Source organism: Saccopteryx bilineata, chromosome 2 (assembly GCF_036850765.1).
Source record: "Saccopteryx bilineata isolate mSacBil1 chromosome 2, mSacBil1_pri_phased_curated, whole genome shotgun sequence".
NCBI classification, from domain to species: Eukaryota; Metazoa; Chordata; class Mammalia; order Chiroptera; family Emballonuridae; genus Saccopteryx; species Saccopteryx bilineata.
The window spans coordinates 392058484-392075783 of NC_089491.1; the positions used below are offsets into that span (position 1 = coordinate 392058484).

The window sequence follows — 17300 nt, forward strand, 5'->3', positions numbered from 1 at the left end:
GAAAGTTGAAGAACTGTGATTTTGGCGGCGGCTTGTCCGTCAGGTATCCGGTGCCAGGCCATTTAGGCAGAGCTCATGTTGGGCGCGCTGGCTCCTGCGAGGTGAGCAATGCCCTCTTCTAGGAGATGAAGTTACCGCAGGCTGCCCTCTGGGGTGCGGCGCTGAATTCAGGGCTGACCCAAGACCACCTGATCGGGAAGGTAGCAAGAAGCCCTCTGGATTAAGAGGGACCGGGGACGGAAGCGCCTCTGCAGGTGCAAACGGGCTTTGGGTGTCGGGGGCTGCGGCCCGAAGAGCGGTCCCGCGGCAGGTGCGGACCCGGAGGCGGAGAGGGGTCAGGCGCTGCCGGCCGGGGCCGGGGCCGGGGCGCAGCGCCCCCTGGGCGCCCAGGCTGGTTGGCGCGTGGGGAGCGCGCAGGGCGGCGGGGACGCGCGGGCGGCCTGGCCTGCGCACCAGGCTGCGGGAGCCATGCGGCAGACCAGGAGCAACGCGTCCTCCGAGCCACGCGGGCAGAAGCGGCCTGGGGCCGCCCGGGCTCCTGCCTCTAGGGCTCCCGGCCACACTACCCGTGCGCGGACACCCGCGCGCCAGGCCGGGAACAGGAGCCGGGCGGCGACGAGGCGCCCACCGGCCAAGCAGCCGCCGCAGCAGCCAAGGCAGTCGGCGCGGGCACAGGAGGCGGGCCCCGGGGAGCCGCCGCCGCCCTCGACCCCGGTGACTCCGACGTCCTCAGTCGCCGCGCTGGACCTGGGCGACCAGCGGGAGCGCTGGGAGACGTTCCAGAAGCGGCAGAGGCTCACCTTCGAGGGGGCCGCAAAGCTCCTGCTGGACACCTTGTGAGTGCCGCCGGGCGGGGATCCGGGGCTGGGCCCGTCCGCCGCCCGGCCCCCGCGACCCTCTGCCTGCTGGCGGGCTGGGGGCCGCCTGGGCGTCTCGCGTCTCTCCCCGCGTCTCTGCCGCGCTGCCCGTGGGTGAGCGTCGCACTGGGCGCGTGGCTAACTCTTAGCGGCTGCGCGGCCTGGCCTGGCGGCTCCTTCCCGGGAAGGCTGAGCGCGCCCCCGCGGACACTGCGGGGGCGGGGGGTCGCGAAGGGTCTCTCCCGGGTGGGACAGCCGTCGCGCTGGGGGTGTGCTGTGTCGCTTGACTGGGCGGACCGAGGGTCCCGGGACCTTTCCCGATGAAAAGAAATCTCGTGACATTATTCGCACCTGAAGTCGCTATTTATGTTTACGCAGGTGTTTTTGGTGAGAAGGTGGGGTGGAGGGAAAGTTTCGGGGGGGTGAGAAAAGCTTAATATGTTTTGAACCAACTAGGATGCGAAGTCCCGGTTTTGTTCCTGGCGCTCGCCGCGAGGGGCGGGGTGGCCGAGAGGGGTTTCTGAGAGCATCCCGAAGGGCGCGCACAAAACAAAGAGGGGCTGGGTGCGGGAACGCAGCGCGGGTACCTAAGATGGAGGGAGTCTTTTTTTTTTTATTTAATGTAAAAATAGAGGCCTTTATTTAATTAAGGTTTCTAAGTAGCTTCTCTGGGAGCCTATTCTAACAACTTTAAATTTTCTATTTTTAGATCTTAAACGTTTCCCTTTTTTTAAAATTGAATTTATTGGTTTGCAAAAAACATTCAGGTTTTACGTGTACAAGTCAATAAATCATCATCTGCACACTGCATTTCTTTTATCAGATTCACAGTTCCTCTTCAGAGCGAGGCATCTGGTGGTGCTGTAGCGAAGAGTTCTGTCTGTCTTGCTTGTATCTTTCACCAGGAGGACAGAGAGAGAGCGCGCGCATGAGCTGTGTGTGCAGCAGGGTCCCGCGTGACTACTCAAATGCTTATCTTTCTGATTTTCCGTTTTACGTAGCGAATACCAGGGCCTGGTGAAGCACACAGGAGGCTGCCACTGTGGAGCCGTTCGCTTTGAAGTCTGGGCCTCCGCAGACTTGCACATCTTTGACTGCAAGTGAGTGTGTCCTCTTCCCAAGTCGGTTTAAACGGACTCATGAGCTAAAACGCAGTGTCTTCAGACCCCATCTGGGGAGCTGGGGGGGAGCTCAGACAACACAGAGCTGGTAGTTGTTGGGAGTTGAGTCCTGGGCGTGTGTTCTGTTCTTGTTCTCATGTTGTATATGTGCTGGAAGTTTTTAATAATGAAACACATTTGTAAAAGATGGAGTCTGAAGTGTACTGAGTCTGGTGTGTGTGTGTGTGTGTGTGTGTGTGTGTGGAAGGGAGACAGAGCTCACTCCCACAGCACAGCCCCAGGTGACACAGAGCAGGGTCCACTGGCTTGTGCCTAGCAGAGTCCCCCGTAGGCCTAATTCTGCTGGTGGGTGGAGGGAGTGGTAGCTGGAGATGTGGGTCAGTCTGGGCACTGAATGAAATGCCTTGGACAGAGTCTTCAGATTTAGGGGGAGGTGGAGGGTGCTAGCACCTGGAAGTTCACCATGCCCCAGGCCCTCTTGCTCTGCTCTTTCAAACAAGGCAGATGGCACTGCCAGGATCTGTGGAGGGCTTGTTTTTTAGTACCTTCCCGAGTATTGTAACTGAACAAGGGTTACAGTGAATTATGTGTGAAAAATATCACAGAACCTGACCAGGCAGTGGCACAGTGGACAGGTTCAAAACTCTGAGGTTGCCGGCTTGAACGTGTGATCATAGACATGACCCCATGGTCCCTGGCTTGAGCCTGAAGGTCACTGGCTTGAGCAAGGGGTTACTCGGTCTGCTGTAGTCCCCCAGTCAAGGCATATGAGAGAGCAATTAGAACAACTAAGGTGCCGCAACAAAGAACTGATGCTTCTCATCTCTCTCCGTCTGTCTGTCCCTGTCCCTTTCTCTGTCTCTCTTGCAAATAATAATAATAATAATAATAATAATAATAAATCTCATGGAACTATTCAGATGGGGTACTGACCAGGCTACTAACAGTGGAGTCCAGTTTGAAGAGTTGCCATGGATTATACTAGAGGATTAGAGGGTCCTCTAGGTAGGGGATTTATACTAAATTAGAATTTTTTTAAAAGGAAGACTGAAAAGAGGGGGCTTAGATTTAATTCCAAAGGTGGTAATCCTGAGGACCTCTTTTACTTGGAGCTAGGCTTTCTGTGATATGTGGACGAGGAAAGAGGGAAATATAACCTACCTTATCCACTTTTGGTATAGCTACCCCCAAGGTATAAGGTTGTAGTTGGCCCTGGCTGGACAGCTCGGTTGGTTAGAGCATCATCCTGAAGCACAGAGGTTGCCGGTTCGATCCCCGGTCAGGGCACATACAGGAGCATCTCGGTGTTCCTGTCTCTCTCTTTCTTGCTGAAGTCAATAAATAAAAATTGTTTAAAAAAAAAAAATGTTGTAGCTGGGCCAGACACAGGTGTCTCTAGAATGTGACGGTTCCCTTCACTGTAGTGAACTGAGGGTGGTCACAGGAATGCGGGTCTCTAGGTCCTGGCCTTCCTGTTGGTTGTGAGACCTGCAGGCGGACACCCCAGGTGGGTCAGTCGGTCTTCCTGAACACCCCGTCCTGAGTTGTCCTGGAAAGGGTTTCACTTCTGGGGTCAGCCAGTCTGAAATCATGTCAGGTTGGGCCCCGTGGGCACTCAGAGGGAGCAGATGGCTGTTCACGACCTGAGACTTGCTCTCTTTGTCTGTAGCTGCAGTGTTTGCAAGAAGAAGCAGAACAGACACTTCATTGTTCCTGCTTCTCGCTTCAAGCTCCTGAAGGTTAGTGCTAAGAGCAGGGTTGAAGATGCAGAGCCCACTGGTGAGTTCCTCCTTACAGCATACCCCCGTCTCTGCAAGGGGACAGAGAACACAGCAGGGCCTCTCTGGGGCTTTAATTTCCCTGGTCGCCTAACGGCTCTCCTTCCTTCCTCCCTCCCTCCCTCCCTCCCTCCCTCCCTCCCTCCCTCCCTCCCTCCCTCCCTTCCTCCCTTCGTTCCTTCCTTCTTTTCTGAAGCTGGAAACGGGGAGGCAGTCAGACAGACTCCTGCATGTGCCCAACCGGGATCCACCTGGCATGCCCACCAGGGGACGATGCTCTGCCCATCTGGGGCGTTGCTCTGCCACAATCAGAGCCATTCTAGCGCCTGAGGCAGAGGCCATGGAGCCATCCTCAGTGCCCGGGCCAACTTTGCTCCAGTGGAGCCTTGGCTGCAGGAGGGGAAGAGAGAGACAGAGAGGAAGGAGAGGGGGAGGGGTGGAGAAGCAGATGGGCGCTTCTCCTGTGTGCCCTGGCTGGAAATCGAACCCGGGACTTCCGCACGCCAGGCCGACGCTCTACCACTGAGCCAACCGGCCAGGGCCTCTTCTTTATTTTTTAAAGGTTGTGTTATGTTTTTCTGTTTCTTTTGGATGCTTATTTGATATTACTGAATAAATAGGTGTAAGTAAATAAGATGACCCAAATCCTGTCAACCAGAGGCAACCACTGTTAATATTTTGGTGTGTGTCCTTGTGTATTATCTTCTACACAGATAAATATGTATATATCTAAATATATATTATATGTTTTTGATTGAAGTAGATTTTGCCTTTCTGGTTTTTTTTAAATTTATTTATTTTTATTTATTCATTATAGAGAGGAAAGAGAGAGAGAGAGAGTGAGAGAGAAGGGAGGAGGAGCAGAAAGCATCAACTCCCATATGTGCCTTGACCAGGCAAGTCCAGGGTTTTCAACTGGCAACCTCAGCGTTTCCAGGTTGACACTTTATCCACTGCGCCACCACAGGTCAGGCTCTGTTTTATAATCGACTTTGGCATGCCTGGCCCAGGCGATGGTGCAGTATAGCGGTAGTCAACCTTTTTATACCTACCGCCCACTTTTGTATCTCTGTTAGTAGTAAAATTTTCTAACTGCCCACTGGTTCCACAGTAATGGTGATTTATAAAGTAGGGAAGTAACTTTACTTTATAAAATTTATAAAGCAGAGTGACAGCAAGTTAAAGCATATAATAATGCTTTTAAGTACTTTATGTCAGATTTTCGCTAAGTTTGACAGAATAAATCTTTATAAAACAACTTACTATAGTTAAATCTATCTTTTTATTTATACTTTGGTTGCTCCGCTACTGCCCACCATGAAAGCTGGAACGCCCACTAGTGGGCGGTAGGGACCAGGTTGATTACCACTGGTGCAGCAGATAGAGCATTGGAGTGGGATGCAGAGGACCTAGGTTTGAAACCCCAAGGTCACTGGCTTGAGCAAGGGGTCACTCGGTCTGCTGTAGCCACCCCAGTCAAGGCACATTCGAGAAAGCAATCAGTGAACAATTAAGGTGATGCAACGAAGAATTGATGCTTCTCATCTCTACCTTCCTGTCTGTCTGTCCCTATCTGTTTCTCTCTCTGTCACCAAAAAGAAAAAAAAAAAGGCAGATGAGTACATATAGCCCTGGCTGGGTAGTTTGTTAGAGCATCATCCCCCTGTGCCGAGGTTGCGGGTTCCATTCCCAGACAGGGCACATACAAGAATCAACCAATGAACACATAAATAAGTGGAAGAACAGCCTGACCTGTGGTGGCACAGTGGATAGAGCATCAACACAGAATGCTGAGGTCGCTGGTTCGAGGCCCCGGACTAGCCTGGTCAGGGCACGTATACCAGAAACAACTACTGTGAGTTGATGCTTCATGTTCCTCCCCTCATCCTTCTTTCCCTCTCTCTCCCTCTCTTTCTCTCTCTCTCCCCTCTCTTTAATATCAATGAATAAAATTTAAAAGAAAAAGTAGAACAACAAATCGATGTTTCTCTCTCAAGAAAATAATTTTTTTTTTTTTGTATTTTTCTGAAGCTGGAAATGGGGAGGCAGTCAGACAGACTCCCGCATGCGCCCGACCGGGATCCACCTGGCACGCCCATCAGGGGGCGATGCTCTGCCCCTCCAGGGCATCGCTCTGTTGCGACCAGAGCCATTCTAGCACCTGAGGCAGAGGCCAAGGAGCCATCCCCAGCGCCCGGGCCAACTTTTGCTCCAATGGAGCTTTGGCTGCAGGAGGGGAAGAGAGAGACAGAGAGGAAGGAGAGGGGAAGGGGTGGAGAAGCAGATGGGCGCCTCTCCTGTGTGCCCTGGCCAGGAATCGAACCCGGGACTTCTGCACGCCAGGCCGACGCTCTACCACTGAGCAAACTGGCCAGGGCCACAAAATTTTTTTAAAGTGTGTATATATGGTGAAAAGTTTTTCCTGCATGGTCCAGGCTCTTCCTCTCCCACACCATTTCCTACTGCAGTTATCCTGTCGTTCCTGTATTTGCATCATATTTTGTTGTATGAATCCACCATAAGCAGTTTCTTGTATTTGAACTTTGAGGTTGAATGCAGTTTTTTCAATGTTAAGCAATGCTCTGGTGAACCTCCTTTGTGTAAATCTCTGATGGTTTAGAAATTATTTCTTCCCTGGCTGGTTGGTTCAGTGGTAGCGTGTCTTCCCAGTGTGTAGATACCCTGGGTTCAATTTTCAGTCAGGGCACACAGGAGAAGCGACCATCTGCTTCTCCACCCTTCCCCTTCTCTTTCTTTCTCTCTCTCTTTCTCTCCCACAACCATGGTTTGATTGGTTTGAGTGAGTTGGCCCCAGGCACTGAGGGTGACTCCATGGCCTCCCCTCAAGTTGCTAAGAAGAGCTCGGTTGCTGAGCAACGGAGCAGTGCCCCAGATGGGCAGAGCATCGCCCCCTAGTGGGCTTGCTGGGTAGATCCCAGTTGGGGCACATGCAGGAGTCTGTCTCTTTGCCTCCCTCCTCTCAATAAAAAAATAAATAAATAAAAAGAAATGGTCTTTGTTAGTTCTCAGAAATAAGATCAGTGGTCAAGCGACACACTCTTCCTGGGAGAGCTTGTGGTACTCTGTTGCGCATGTGAGGAGGGCTGTCATTCCATCCTTGCTTGTCCTTGTCCCTGTTCTAGTCTCAGACCTCTCTGTGCTTTGGCGTCATGGACTGTCCTGTCTCCTCGGCTAGATTGTGAGGGTCTCCAAATACCATCTTTTGTCACGTCTGACCAGCTCCTGGCATCACAGGTTTGACAATTGAGTAGCCTCAGCACGTGTCTCGCAAGAAGGACTTGAGTGACCTCGTGAGTCCTGGTCTTTCCCGGGTCAGGAGACACGTAGTCCCAGATAGGTCGGGCCAGGATCCCTCCTCTTCTTTGTTGGCCCCCGTGATCCTCCATGGGAGCAGTGGGGGAGGAGGGACAGGTGGGCAGCACCCCCCGCCCCGTCTTTCCCAGAAGCCCCGGAGACTGCTGGAGGCTGTGGCCACTCCACCTTCGTCCTGAGCACACGTGACGGTGGTTTCCGAAGACACCGCCAGGTGCAGCCTTGGGCACTTGGGTCTTAGAATTGATATATTTTTTCCCTTTATTTCTCATTCTTAGGCCTGTTTCTCAGTGTATTTTTTATTATTAGTGCGAGAGAGAGAGAGAGAGACAGACAGGACGGGAGAGAGATGAGAAGCATCTTGGGTCACTTTAGTTGTTAATTGGTTAATTGCTTCTCATCTCAATGCTTTGCTTCTTTTTTGTGTGTGTGTGTGTGGTGTGTGTGTGTGTGTGTGTGTGTGGTGTGTGTGGTGTGTGTGTGTGTGTATGTGCGTGCGCGCTGGAGCTCCATTCTCTTTTTTGGCTCCAGCCTGTTGAAGAAGCAAGTTTCTGCTTATTTGTTTGTATTTCTTTCATTCTCCCTCTCTCTTTTTTTTTTTATTAGATTCAGTGAGAGGAGGGAGGCAGACACCGACTCCCACCTGTGCCCCGACCAGGATCCACTGGGCAAGCCCACTCGGGGGTGATTCTCTGTCCATCTGGGCGTTGCTCCATTGCTCAGCAACCGAGCTCTTAGCAACTTTAGGCGGAGGCCATGGAGCCGTCCTTAGCGCCCGGGGCCAACTTGCTCCAGTCAAGCCATGGCTGCAGGAGGAGAGGAGAGGGAGAGAGAGGGAGAGAGGGAGAGAGAGAGAGAGAGAGAGAGCGAGATGGGGGAGAGAGGGGTGGAGAAGCAGATGGTTACTTCCTGTGTGTGTCCTGACTGGGGATCAAACCCAGGATGTCCACATGCTGGACCGACACTATCTACTGAACCAACCGGCCAGGGCCAAGAGAGCCACTGTTTTAGAGAAAGGGCCAACAGAACTCTGTAAAGCAGTGATCCCCAACCTTTTTTGGGCCACGGACTGGTTTAATGTCAGAAAATGTTTTCACGGACCGGCCTTTAGGGTGGGACGGATAAATGTATCACGTGACCGAGATAAGCGTCACGAGTGAGTCTTAGACGAATGTAACAGAGGGAATCTGGTCATTTTTAAAAAATAAAACATCGTTCAGACTTAAATATAAATAAAACGGAAATAACGTAAGTTATTTATTCTTTCTCTGCGGACCGGTACCAAATGGCCCACGGACTGGTACCGGTCTGCCGTCCGGGGGTTGGGGACCACTGCTGTAAAGGATTGGGTGTGAAGACAAGGAAGAGGGAGGAGTCAGAGTTACATCCACAGTGTTGTTGCTAAGCAACTAGGTGACTGGAGATGCCAGTCCTAGGGGAGAAGCTGGTGAGAGTGCTGGGATCAGGGCTCTTTTCTGGGAAAGTTTGATGGAGGATGTGTTTTGGACATTCGTATAGGGACAGGAAGTCGCAGGTGGATATAAAGTCTGGACTTGTGAGAGAGGTCAGAGCTGGAGCTACCAACTTGGCAGTTGGCTTATTGGTGGTGGTTAGAGGTATGAGACCGGGCGTGGTCAGCTGGGCAGAGGGTGTAGCCAGTGAAGGGAGAGAGCAGAGGACAGAGCCCTGGGGCTCACCAGCACGGATAGCGCCCGAGAGGGAAGGAGGGAAAAAACAGGAGTGTGGTGTCCTCAGACACAAATGTTTCAAAGAGGAAGGGGGAGTACTGAGAGGCCAGGTGGAGAAGAACAAGTTAAGGACCCAGTGGTCAAGAGGAGTGGCCATCAGGCCCTAGCTGGTCTCTCTCCCTCCCTCCCTTTCTCTCTGTAAAATCAATCAATTACAAAAAAAGAGAGAAGTGACCATTAGATCTGTCACATGGTGGTCACTGGTGATTTCTGAGCAGGCATGAAGACAGAAGAAATGACCAGACAGGTTGAGAACACGGCAGTTTGACGAGGACAGGCTGTGCGTTTCCGCGGGGAGCAGGGCTGTGGTCAGGTTGGTGAGGGGATGAGGACCTGAATGGCGCGGGCGGCCTCTCCTACGTACTGCAGGAGGAGTAAGTAGGGTGTGAGGCAGCTCCCAGTTCCTCTCGGTCACGTCCTGGGGCAAAGCGTGTGGTCAGATGGCTCTGGCTGGTTTGGGACCACTGGGCAGCTGTCCTGTGCCGCTGTTCTCTGTATCCTGATTGGCGGCAGGGAGCTCTGAGGGAAAGTGTGACGGCCTGCGGCCCCCTGACACGCTCACGCACGCACACACAGGTGTGTGTCTTCTTTATCAAAAGCACGAAGAGGGCACTACGCTGCACGGTTTGTAGGCTTTGCTTTTTCACTTAACCTTGTCCTCTTGGAGGCTGGTTCTGTAGTCGAACTTGTAAGCAGAACTGCCTGGTTCTTTTCAAAAGCTGCAGGTTATCCCATTCTACGAGTGTCCCTCATTGCTTTACCCAGTCTTCTGTTGATGGACAGTTTCAGTTTTTCAGTCTTTGAAATTTACAAACAGTGCTATATCTCTATACATGTGTCGTTGCACACATATGGAGCTTTTATTTTCTTGAAAGAGAGAGAGAGAGAGACAGGAAGGGAGGAAGAGGGGGAGAAGCATCAGCCTGTGGTTGCTCACTTCAGTTGTGCTCTGAGCTTCTCCTGCATGCCCTGATGGGGGGCCGTGTCGGTGCCCCTTGCTCAAGGGAGCAACGTTGGCTTTTCATGCCAGTGACCTTGGGCTCAAGCTGGCGAGATTCAGGATCGTGTGGATGAGTCCCCTGCTCCAGCCAGGGACCCCACAGTGACAAGCCCGCGCTCAGAGCCAGGGACCCCACAGTGACAAGCCCGCGCTCAGAGCCAGGGACCCCACAGTGACAAGCTCGCGCCCAGAACCAGGGACCCCACAGTGACAAGCCCGCGCCCAGAACCAGGGACCCCACAGTGACAAGCCCGCGCCCAGAGCCAGGGACCCCACAGTGACAAGCCCGTGCTCAGAGCCAGGGACCCCACAGTGACAAGCCCGCGCCCAGAGCCAGGGACCCCACAGTGACAAGCCCGCGCTCAGAGCCAGGGACCCCACAGTGACAAGCCCGCGCTCAGAGCCAGGGACCCCACAGTGACAAGCCCGCGCTCAGAGCCAGGGACCCCACAGTGACAAGCCCGCGCTCAGAGCCAGGGACCCCACAGTGACAAGCCCGCGCTCAGAGTGACAAGCCCGTGCTCAGAACCAGGGACCCCACAGTGACAAGCCCGCGCCCAGAACCAGGGACCCCACAGTGACAAGCCCGCGCCCAGAGCCAGGGACCCCACAGTGACAAGCCCGCGCCCAGAACCAGGGACCCCACAGTGACAAGCCCGCGCTCAGAGCCAGGGACCCCACAGTGACAAGCCCGCGCTCAGAGCCAGAGACCCCACAGTGACAAGCCCGCGTTCAGAGCCAGGGACCCCACAGTGACAAGCCCGCGCTCAGAGCCAGGGACCCCACAGTGACAAGCCCGCGCCCAGAACCAGGGACCCCACAGTGACAAGCCCGCGTTCAGAACCAGGACCCCACAGTGACAAGCCCGCACCCAGAAACAGGGACCCCACAGTGACAAGCCCGCGCTCAGAGCCAGGGACCCCACAGTGACAAGCCCGCGCCCAGAACCAGGGACCCCACAGTGACAAGCCCGCGTTCAGAACCAGGACCCCACAGTGACAAGCCCGCACCCAGAAACAGGGACCCCACAGTGACAAGCCCGTGCTCAGAGCCAGGGACCCCACAGTGACAAGCCCGCACCCAGGGACCCCACAGTGACAAGCCCGTGCTCAGAACCAGGGACCCCACAGTGACAAGCCCGCGCCCAGGGACCCCACAGTGACAAGCCCGTGCTCAGAGCCAGGGACCCCACAGTGACAAGCCCGCACCCAGGGACCCCACAGTGACAAGCCCGTGCTCAGAGCCAGGGACCCCACAGTGACAAGCCCGCGCCCAGGGACCCCACAGTGACAAGCCCGCGCTCAGAGCCAGGGACCCCACAGTGACAAGCCCGCGCTCAGAGCCAGGGACCCCACAGTGACAAGCCCGCGCTCAGAGCCAGGGACCCCACAGTGACAAGCCCGCGCTCAGAGCCAGGGACCCCACAGTGACAAGCCCGCGCTCAGAGCCAGGGACCCCACAGTGACAAGCCCGCGCTCAGAGCCAGGGACCCCACAGTGACAAGCCCGCACCCAGGGACCCCACAGTGACAAGCCCGCGCTCAGAGCCAGAGACCCCACAGTGACAAGCCCGCGTTCAGAGCCAGGGACCCCACAGTGACAAGCCAGCGCTCAGAGCCAGAGACCCCACAGTGACAAGCCCGCGCTCAGAACCAGGGACCCCACAGTGACAAGCCCGCGCTCAGAACCAGGGACCCCACAGTGACAAGCCCGCGCCCAGAACCAGGGACCCCACAGTGACAAGCCCGCGCCCAGAGCCAGGGACCCCACAGTGACAAGCCCGCGCCCAGAGCCAGGGACCCCACAGTGACAAGCCCGCGCTCAGAACCAGGGACCCCACAGTGACAAGCCCGCGCCCAGAGCCAGGGACCCCACAGTGACAAGCCCGCGCCCAGAGCCAGGGACCCCACAGTGACAAGCCCGCGCCCAGAGCCAGGGACCCCACAGTGACATGCTCGTGCTTAGGGACCCGGAGCTTTGCCTGGTTTCAGGCTGACACTTGATCTGCTGGCCACGCTGGTCAGGCTGGAGCTTTAATTTTGGGATAAATGTGTAGAAGTGGAGCTGTTGTATTAAAGGGCGTGTTCATGTGAGATACTGTCAGGTGTCAGTTGTTACCTGTTTGTGTCCACATGACAGATACACAAGTGTGTGTTTTTCTGTGTACTGGCTGAGGCTGTGTTAAACAAGGTTTTGCTTTTTTTGCCCACCTGATGGTGGAAAATACCTCGTTGCATTTCGCGAGTGGAAACATTGTTTTGTGGGTTAAAGAGCTATTTGTTTGCTCTTTTCACTGTTTGTTCAGGTCTTTGCCCCTTGTTAGTATCCATTTAGGAAATTGGCCCTTTGTCTAGGATATCTGGCAAGTATTGTTTTCTTTTTCTGTGTGTGTGTGTGACAGAAACAGAGAGAGGGATAGGGACAGACATGAATGGAGACAGATGAGAAGCATTAATTATTAGTTTTTCGTTGTGATACCGTAGTTGTTCATTGGTTCTTTCTCATATGTGCCTTGACACAGCAGAGCAAGTGACCCTTTGCTCAAGCCAGTGACTTTGGGCTCAAGCTGGTGACCTCGGGGTTTCAAACCTGGGCCCTCTGCATCCCAGTCCAACATTCTATCCACTGCACCGCCGCCTGGTCAGGCAAATACTGTTTTCTTTTTTTTTTTCTGAAGCTGGAAACGAGGAGAGACAGTCAGACAGACTCCCGCATGCGCCCGACCGGGATCCACCCGGCACGCCCACCAGGGGCGAAGCTCTGCCCACCAGGGGGCGATGCTCTGCCCCTCCGGGGCGTCGCTCTGCCACAACCAGAGCCACTCTAGCGCCTGGGGCAGAGGCCAAGGAGCCATCCCCAGCGCCCGGAACATCTTTGCTCCAATGGAGCCTTGGCTGCGGGAGGGGAAGAGAGAGACAGAGAGGAAGGAGGGGGTGGGGTGGAGAAGCAGATGGGCGCCTCTCCTGTGTGCCCTGGCCGGGAATTGAACCCGGGTCCCCCGCACGCCAGGCCGACGCTCTACCGCTGAGCCAACCAGCCAGGGCCAAATATTGTTTTCTTAATTTGTCCTTTGTGGATGAATTCAGATGCAGTCAGCTGTTTTCTTAAGACTGTTCGCCGTGCTTTTTGGGGACAAGGAGAGCCAGTCCCCAGCGTGAGCTGCCTGCCCACCGAGGTCCCAGGAAGCAGACGCTTTCACTCCCTGACGTCGCTGGCGGGACAGGGACAGTGTGGGATGGAGCTGCTGTGTGCGCAGTGGACCCAAAAGAAGGCTGGAACGTCACTTCTCTAGGACGGGGACCCGTCTGTACTGATGTATCTCCTGGCAGTGTAGACGGGTCCCCGTCCCAGAGAAGCCTCTCGTCTCTGCCCTGGCTGATTGGATATGTCCTCATTGTCCCAAGCACAGCCTTACACAAGTGCTTCCCAACCCAGTGAGCCTTTTGTGTTTTTTTTTTAAAGAACTTTTTTTAAAAATTATTTTTATTTGTTTATTCATTTTAGAGGAGAGAGATTGAGAGAGAGAGAGAGAGAGAGACAGAAGGGGGGGAGGAGCAGGAAGCTTCAACTCCCATATGTGCCTTGACTGTGCAAGCTCAGGGTTTTGAACCGGCAACCTCAGCATTCCAGGTCAATGCTTTATCCACTGCGCCACCACAGGTCAGGCCCCAGTGAGCCTTTTAAAAGATACATATATATATATATTTTAGTGACAAAAAAACTTTGTAAACAAGACACCGACCCGTTGGTCTGTTTTCCCCTAGGGAGCCAACAGCATAACCACCTACACGTTCAACACGCACAAAGCGCAGCACACCTTCTGCAAGATGTGCGGTGTGCAGAGCTTCTACACGCCCCGCTCCAACCCCAGCGGCTTCGGTGAGTGCCCCGCCTGCGGGGACGCGCCGCAGGGAAAGGTGGGCACCGGCTCATGGGGCTGGCCTCCTGCGTGGTGTGGTATGGCGTGGCGAGACTCTTCTGTGGGCTCGTTTCCTGTGGATGGGGCTTCTTCAGCCAGCGGCACCCCTTCCAGACGGTGGGAGGCAAGACCGGCTCCGGTCATCCCTGGTTCTCACCGCTGGTGCCGCCACTGCTGTGCGTCCCTGAGGTGGACATGGAGGGGTGGCGAGAGTCCAGGACAACGGGCAGGCCTGTGGGAAGGGGGGAGTCTCTATTTAGTTATTTTTATGTATTTTTCTGAAGTGAGAAGTGGGGAGGCAGTCAGACAGACTCCCGCATACACCCGACCAGAATTCACCCGGCAAGCCCACTAGGGGGTGATGCTCTGTCCATAAGGGACGTTGCTCCATTGCAACTGGAGCCATTCTAGCACCTGAGGCGGAGGCCATGGAGCTATCCTCAGTGCCTGGGCCAACTTTGCTCCAGTGGAACCTTGGCTGCAGGAGGGGAAGAGAGAGAGAGGAAGGAGAGGGGAAGGGGTGGAGAAGCTGATGGGCACTTCTTCTCCTGTGTGCCCTGGCCGGGAATCGAACCCGGGACTTCCGCACCCTGGGCTGACCCTTTACCACTGAGCCACCCGGCCAGGGCCACTGGGGGGAGTTTTAGCAACAGTGCTTGAAGGGATAGAGGAGGCAATAACAAGGGGCATTGATAATACCAGGCAAATTGTTTTGGTTCAGAACGCAGAGAGGAGAAAGCCCCCTACCCGAGTCCCTCTTGGGGTCCCCTCGGATCTGCAGAGAGAACAGCCTGAGACGGTTGTTTGCAGTGTCGCCCGCCGCAGGGTGAAGGGACGCAGAGGGGCGTTGAGGACGATCCTGGGGGTCTCACTCCCGGCAGGCGGGCAGCCCAGGGCTGTGCTGTGTCTTGTGCTGGGGGTGGAATGTGACGTCACCCTGCCCCTTCCTGCCCCGTCTCGTCAGCAGCCCCTCTGTCCCTTGTGGGCCCCCCGAGGTGCAGGCAAGGCCTGTGGACAGCATAAAGCCTCGTGCAGGTGGGAGGCGCTTAGTGCTCACAGGTGACCTGCCTGAGCCCTGGAGAGGCCTGTGAATCCCTCAGACCGCCGGTCGGAGGTGGCCCTAGGCAGAGCCCTTCCACTCGTTTTGCTCTCATCGTGGTGGGGGCGGCCATCCAGCCTTGGCCGTCCCTGGCTTGGGAAACCTGACACCGTCTGAGACGGGGGACGTCGGCCAGGAGGCCAAGGCCAGCCTGGTGTGTCCCTCGGAGAGCCTCGCACACCCGGCCGCAATGCTGGCCGGTGTGCGTGTGTCCGTGAGCCGGGGCAGCCCCTGGGCTCGCTCACGCTGGGCACCCCATCTCTGTGCCCCTCCCCCCTAGGCATCGCCCCCCACTGCCTGGACGAGGGCACCGTGCGGAGCATGGTCATTGAGGAGTTCAACGGCAGCGACTGGGAGAAGGCCATGAAGGAGCACCAGACCATCAAGAACATGTCTAAAGAGTGAGCTCCCGCTGGCTCTTCCTCCCGATCAGGAGGACCCATGGGGCCGTGGTCTCGCAGGGCCCCCACACCGGGGTGGCGCGGTGCTCGTGAGCGGGGCTGACCCGGGCGGCCAGCGCTATCGGCCGCCCGCCCGCCGCCTGACCTCCGTGCTTTGCTCCAGCTCCAGCCTCTAGGGAGCTCTCTGTTGTTTCCCAGCCCAGATTTTGATGTAGGGTAGTTGACATCTTCCTTCCTCTTCCCAACTTTTGTGTGATCTTTTAGAAAAATAAATATTTTAATATCAAAGCAGTTACTATGATTTGTCATTTTCTTGGCACTTCAATTTTGTTTCTGAGGCCATCGATTAATAGCAGATATTGACTGAGCACCGTTAAGATGCGTCAGCCAGCCTGACCAGGAGGTGGCGCAGTGGATAGAGCGTCAGATTGGGACGCAGAGGACCCAGGTTTGAAACCTTGAGGTTGCTGGCTTGAGCGCGGGATCATGACCCCATGGTCACTGGCTTGAGCCCAAGGTTGCTGGCTAGAGCAAGGGGTCACTCGGTCTGCTGGAGCCCCCGGTTAAGGCACATATGAGAAAGCAATCAATGAACAACTAAGAAACCACAATAAAGAATTGATTTCTCTCATCTCTCTCTCTTCCTGTCTGTCCCTATCTGTCTGTCTCTGTGACACACACACACACACACACACACACACACACAAAGATGCATCAAGTTGGGAGGGGGAGAAAAGGCAGGCGAGCAGATACTAGAAACGTAAGGACGTGGGTTACCACAGGCCACGTGAGCTGTGGAGGTAACAGGCTCTGGGAGCTCAGGAGGGGAGAGGGCCAGTCGTGGAAGGCTTGGGGCGTGGGGAGGGTATGATTGGAACCTTAAGGTTAATCAGCTTCTCATTTTTTTTAAAGCTGTGGTAAAATACACATAACATAAAAGTTACCGTCTTAACCAGTTTTTGAGCGTACAGTTTGGTGGTGCTAAATACATGCCCATCGTGGCACAGCCGATTTCCAGAACTCGTTTCTGCAACACTTTTTTTAAGCCCTTGTACCCATTAGACCACACGTGAGTCTGTATTTTTTAAAAATTTTATATATATATATATTTTTAATTTTTTTAAAATTTATTTATTCATTCTAGATAGGACAGGGAGAGACAGAGAGAGAGAGAGAGGAGAGACAGAGAGAGAAAGGGGGGGAGGAGCTGGAAGCATCAACTCCCATATGTGCCTTGACCAGGCAAGCCCAGGGTTTTGAACCGACGACCTCAGCATTTCCAGGTCGACACTTTATCCACTGCGCCACCACAGGTCAGGCGTGAGTCTGTATTTTTAAAGGAAGTAAGATTTAGGAAGATAGAAGGGAACAGTAACTGTGAACAGGTATGGGCATGTGGTCATGCCAGGCTGAGACGGGTCCTTTTTTTTTTTTTTTTTTTTTTTTTTTTTTGTATTTTTCTGAAGCTGGAAACGGGGAGAGACGGTCAGACAGACTCCTGCATGCGCCCTACCGGAATCCACCTGGCACGCCCACCAGGGGCGATGCTCTGCCCACCAGGGGGCGATGCTCTGCCCCTCCGGGGTGTCGCTCTGCTGCGACCAGAGCCACTCTAGCACCTGGGGCAGAGGCCAAGGAGCCATCCCCAGCGCCCGGGCCATCTTTGCTCCAATGGAGCCTTGGATGCGGGAGGGGAAGAGAGAGACAGAGAGGAAGGAAGGGGGGGGGGTGGAGAAGCAGATGGGCGCTTCTCCTATGTGCCTTGGCCGGGAATCGAACCTGGGTCCCCCGCACGCCAGGCCGACGTTCTACCGCTGAGCCAACCGGCCAGGGCTTGAGACGGGTCCTTCTGATGGGAAGAAGCAATAAATAGATCAGAAAGACACGCTGAAGCCGGACCGTGGACTGTCTGGGATATGGAGGCTCAGGAATGTGGCCTGTGTCCTACAGGTACTGGGAAGCCCTGCACGGCTTCAGACACGATAGAGAAAGCCCAGCCTGTCCCACTGCGCTTCTCCTGGTCCCTGTGCCCCTCCTGGTTCCAC

At 54.9% G+C, this 17300-nt stretch overlaps 2 protein-coding genes across 5 annotated transcripts in view; one reads left to right on the forward strand and one right to left on the reverse strand.

Moving 5' to 3' along the window:
* The first annotated feature begins 196 nt into the window (after positions 1-196).
* On the forward strand, positions 197-15937 carry CENPV (centromere protein V). 2 transcript variants are annotated; one of them, XM_066264365.1, is made up of 5 exons: positions 197-836; positions 1859-1957; positions 3648-3757; positions 13601-13715; positions 15135-15937. In XM_066264365.1, the coding sequence occupies exons 1-5, from the start codon at positions 469-471 to the stop codon at positions 15184-15186; spliced, it is 744 nt and encodes a 247-aa protein (XP_066120462.1). In that variant the 5' UTR covers positions 197-468; the 3' UTR covers positions 15187-15937. The 2 variants fall into 2 exon arrangements, with proteins under 2 accessions (XP_066120462.1, XP_066120461.1); XM_066264364.1 differs by having other exon boundaries at positions 205-836; positions 3648-3717; positions 15135-15930.
* Positions 13730-17300, reverse strand: part of PIGL (phosphatidylinositol glycan anchor biosynthesis class L) — a 57813-nt gene continuing 54242 nt past the window's right edge. For 2 of the 3 annotated variants that reach the window (XR_010729590.1, XM_066264361.1), the window contains 2 exons: positions 14503-14668; positions 13730-13987 (listed from right to left, as the gene is read on the reverse strand). Coding sequence is in view for 1 of the 3 variants with exons in the window: in XM_066264361.1 (XP_066120458.1) it covers positions 13847-13987; positions 14503-14668 (307 nt within the window). In the remaining 2 variants the exon portion in view is untranslated. The remainder of the gene's footprint in view (positions 13988-14502; positions 14669-17300) is intronic. The other variant, XR_010729591.1, reaches the window with a different exon arrangement.